The following is a 4,817-nucleotide window of genomic DNA, read 5'->3' as shown; positions in this document are numbered from 1 at the left end:
TATATATGTATATATAATAATGTATATACTTAATATGTATTCACTTAACAAATATTTTAGAAAAAAGGACTGATAGATTCTGGTTATGCTAAACTAATTTATCACGCCTTGCAACTTTTAACTCATCAAAAGGAAGCAAAATACATTATTCCTTTGTATTCCTGTATGGCTAGTCTTTTAGCTACTATGGAACATTGGGATAATACCATAAATCTATTTGAGGTAATACTACTCACAAGATTATCAGAAATCAGTATTCAGTCTTGAAATTATAATTTTCTTTGCCCACTTTTGCAGTGGACAACACGTGACGAAGTTCTCTCAACTTTGATAGAGAACATGGAATTTGAGCAGAATATTGAATTGCGGCATGTATATATGTTGAGTTTACCTCAACTCATTACAAACATAGGCTGTGCCAAATGGTGTGGAGCGCTCATTCGCATACTTACCGAGTACTGCGAACATCACACAGATTTAAGGACATTAAAGGCGACTTTAGAGGTACAATATCATAATATGCCATACAATATAAAATAAATAAAACAGATATTAATCTCAATTTGTATTTTCTTTATACTTAGATGGCAAAGACGTTCCTCTTAATGTTTCGTCTGCGAATAGCTGCACATTGCGCCCCACTTTATACTGTATTTTTGAAGTTGCATTTCGATCTGAGGGAAACACCGGTGTTCGATCGAGCGATCATGCAAAATCTGGAAGATTGCATTTGCATGTTGTACCAGTTATCACCGAATGTAGGTTATACGGTAATTAATGACGATCGAATGCGTTCGATGCTCAATAATAGTTTGCCAGTCGTATGCCAGGGTAGTGATATCAAATATTTCGAATAATTTACGAAATGCATGCGATTGTCGTGCGTATTTGTATATATAATGTATTCTATATAATGTGTGTATGGAAAAAATGCGTTGATAGAAATATTATATTCTCATGTAAACCTCTGTAGTTCAGAGATAAAAGTGAAACGTATTAGGTACTTAGATATTTTATTTGTGATGTAAAAATATGTTAATATACAATCATTTATAAAGCAAACGTTTTTTGTCAGAATACATTTATTTTAATTATTCTTTAAGATATATATGCGATTGCAAAAAAATCGTATCTACGAGATTACAGTGTACAACTTTTTGATTGATGGATTGCTGATATCATTTGTGATTAATAATAAAATTAATTGTTGAATAATTATTGTGTAATAGCTGAAGAAATTATATATAGAGGATAGCAATTCTCTATAACTTAGAAAAATCATACAATTTAGAAAAACTCGATAGATTTTCTTTTAAATTTGAAAAATGGAAAGTAAAAGACTTAATCTATTTGTAAATCTCAATCGATCGACTATTTAATGAATATAGTTGATAAAATAATTTAAAAGATGCATATGGAAGATAATTCTGATAAATAGAAAAAGCCAATTTCTTTTTTATGAAATGTTACTCTTTTATTGTTATTGTATATAATTATGATTTCATCCTATGTTTGTTTTTAGATGAATCAAATATTTTTCAAAAACTCACAATAAAAAGCTTAAATTATGCACTTTAATTTTATTATACTTATTTTTCAGAACTATAAAGCATTTATTTCATTGATGTTAGATTTATTTTTTTTTAATTATCGTTGTATATATTATACTGTCAGGACTAATTATGTTCGCTTTTTTTTTTAATTAAATATTCAATCATTATTTCTGTTTTTTTTAGCACAAATAAAATCGTAGGTCAAAAGATACGCCTTAGCCAAAGTATAAATATTTTATAATTACAGATAATTACTTGCTATACTTTAATTGCTATAAGCGAGAAGATTATCATAGGAATTTTATTTATTATTTTATGGATATATTATTCTTAAATTGCATGATAACACTTGATGTTGAAGAGAAAATATTAAATTGTAAGGGGCACTAAATTATATATCTTTCTCTTTATCTTTCATCGTAACACTTCATATCTCTATATCCACTTGTTAGGATTACGCAAACTGACGAGATTTATAAAACCCGTTCGTTTCGCGAAGCGTTCATTTGATATCTACTGTTTGATCTGTTTAAATCATGTCGCCATTCTTAATCGTAATATTTACGCTTCTTGTGATATATAAACTATACAAATTTGCTTATGATAAACCACCTAATACACCTCCGGGTAAAATAAAATTAGAATTTTATAAAATATTATAAACTATCTTGTGTTACTTTTTACTTTTTTCAATCTCCGTTATAGAATATCAAGTCACATTATACTTTTATTATTAGCCATTAAATATTTTCTTTAACTTCTCTTTTTTTTACGAAGAAAAGCATTCTTCAATTTTGGTAAGTTTTTAATATGTAATCTAGAAAATAAGTGATACATATTTTTTTTATACATACTCGTATACTTTTAGCAAGTGAAATACCTAATCAATTAGTTATTTTTCGAAGCAAACATCGTCGAAACTATAAAAAAACATTTCTTTAATAAAAGTAGAATAAAAGTAATTTCATTTACTTATAATACATTTATTTATAATAATGATAAAAAGATTTTTTTCATCCTTTTTGACGACGATATTCATTTAGAAAAAAATAATTGATTTTCTTTAAAGAGATGTATCACCTTCCAAAAGTGCATATAGCATGTATAAAAAAATACATATGTCCCTTATTTTATAACATATTAAAAACTCATACAAATCGGAAAATTTTCTTATTAATTTAGAGACCTTGTCTATTTATTCACATATAGTTAACAGTCTCTAACGTAAAATAGTTTTATCATTTTTTATTTTTAAAAAATAACTTATACACTTATATCTTTGTGACGTCAAATTCTAAATTGTTTGTGACATGATGATCTTAATATTGGAATTTATATTTGAGATAGGCATTATCAGAATTCCGATAGGAGGATCTTATTGGATGTTGTTATGGGGAAATTACAAATTTCCATATTTAACAATCGATTATTATGTGAAGAAACTAAAATCAAAGGTTATCAGTTGCTATATGGGTGATAGCTTTACAATAATAGTGAACGATTACAAAAGCATAAAAGAAGTACTTTCAAGAGAAGAATTTGATGGCCGAGTTACTACAGCGCAGCATATAAAAGATCGAGCTTTCGGAAAGGAATTAGGTAATGAAAAATATAATTATGTGAACTATTAAGACTTTAGAATGATCGTACATATGAATACATCAGATAAAATTGAGCACTGATAACTTTCGACACAATCAATCTGAAACGCTATTGATCATCTCCTAAACTAATTAGAAAGAACTTATTATATTCTTCGAAATTGGTTCCAAGTTCGAATCCTAGCAGAGATAATATTTTTCGCAATAAGTTCTGTACAGTCTTTCTAATTTAATTTGCGGATTCAGATTGATTATGTTGAAAGTCCAAAATCCAAAGTTATCAGCGCTTAATTTTATCTGAAATGAAATTAATTTAAAGCAAAAGTATAGATTACGCGATCCGTATTAATTCAAATGTGATCGACAATAATGAGAGAGAGGGATCGTAGAAGACCACTGTTCTCATTAAAAAGTTTTTTCTAATATTGTTTATCCAGACGGTAAACTCTCTTATCTTCTTTTCATCGTTACCTTACTCTTTTTAACTTAGTATGACCTTCATGAGTTCAACGTACCCTATGCAATTTTTTACATGTTGTATCTTTTATAATATAATTTGTTGTATCTTTTATAATATAATTTGAAGATTGAAGCTGAAAAAACTTTTAACTGTCCAGACAGTTGATAAGCCTGCAAGGATATTTTTTTTTGTGTTATTCTCGATGTGAGAATGCACGAAAATTCAAAGAGAGTACTTGGGACACATGTGAGTAGCTTGTAAATTTTCAGCGTTCTGGATACTCTTTTATTTTTTAAATATGCTGAGTTTCGGATAGTATAAAAGTAAATACGGAAATGTATATAGAATTAAAAAGAATTATTTCAATAATAAATAGTAGAAATTTTATAATCTCTGTCAGTCTTCGAAGATCGCTCGATCGGGGCGAATGTATTTCTTTAGAGCGATCTGCATCATTCTCTAAACTAAATCCTAATAAACTTAATTTTATATATATTATAATAATATTTACATATGTACAATCCTTTATCTATCATTTTATATCGTTTAAATAATAAAATTTTATTAATTGTGAACTTATATGTAGATTTTTCAAAAATGTCGATTTTCGATAATTCAAATAATTATATTTTTTTGAGCGATTCATATCGTACTATTTTTTTTTGTCAGTCCAAAGGGTTAATTTAAAAAATCCTACGGGTTTTTGCTTTAACATTAAATTTAAAAATTTGAGAATTTTTTATCCAAATTAGTCATTTTTTGCAAACTTTTCCAATAAAATTTCTTTGAAGTATTGTAATTAATTGAAAATAAAATATTTGATTTATATTTATTATCTGTCTTTGTCTGATTTCGAGGTATAAATTTCATACGTTTTGAGTTAAAAATACATATTCAGTCCAAATATATACAGTGTGACAAAGTTGCAGGGTTTCATCTTGGGATCAAACCTTGTTGTTATCGGAAAGATAATCAAAAATAACAATACCATACTGGAATTAACAACTAATTAAGAAAAGAATAAAGTGACTTTAGCGTTCACCATTTGGATTCACGTTATTGCAAAAGCTCTCTATTCTCTCTCTCATTGAATAGAAAGAGATACAAATTGATCGTCTTCCAACGTTTCCTCTCTCTTACTTTTATCGATTATTTTGACCATAAATTGCGCAGTCTATTCCCTATGTTTTTGATTTAAAATGA

At 27.4% G+C, this 4,817-nt stretch overlaps 2 protein-coding genes across 2 annotated transcripts in view; both read left to right on the top strand.

Annotated features, from left to right (window-relative positions):
- LOC108686391 (TELO2-interacting protein 2-like) overlaps positions 1-1,058 on the top strand; it is a 2,881-nt gene extending 1,823 nt beyond the window's left edge. Inside the window, exons 3-5 of the mRNA XM_018191675.1 lie at positions 61-222; positions 298-504; positions 585-1,058. Coding sequence (XP_018047164.1) covers positions 61-222; positions 298-504; positions 585-857 — 642 coding nt within the window. The 3' untranslated portion in view covers positions 858-1,058. The remainder of the gene's footprint in view (positions 1-60; positions 223-297; positions 505-584) is intronic.
- Positions 1,059-2,003: 945 nt separating this feature from the next.
- Positions 2,004-4,817, top strand: part of LOC108686403 (probable cytochrome P450 304a1) — a 6,205-nt gene continuing 3,391 nt past the window's right edge. Inside the window, exons 1-2 of the mRNA XM_018191706.1 lie at positions 2,004-2,180; positions 2,901-3,152. Of these exons, the coding sequence (XP_018047195.1) occupies positions 2,090-2,180; positions 2,901-3,152 (343 nt within the window). The 5' untranslated portion in view covers positions 2,004-2,089. The remainder of the gene's footprint in view (positions 2,181-2,900; positions 3,153-4,817) is intronic.

The sequence above is a fragment of the Atta colombica genome, unplaced genomic scaffold (genome assembly GCF_001594045.1).
Source record: "Atta colombica isolate Treedump-2 unplaced genomic scaffold, Acol1.0 scaffold179, whole genome shotgun sequence".
Taxonomy (NCBI): Eukaryota; Metazoa; Arthropoda; class Insecta; order Hymenoptera; family Formicidae; genus Atta; species Atta colombica.
Note: the sequence above shows the minus strand (reverse complement) of the source record. Positions and strands in the feature narration are given on the sequence as shown.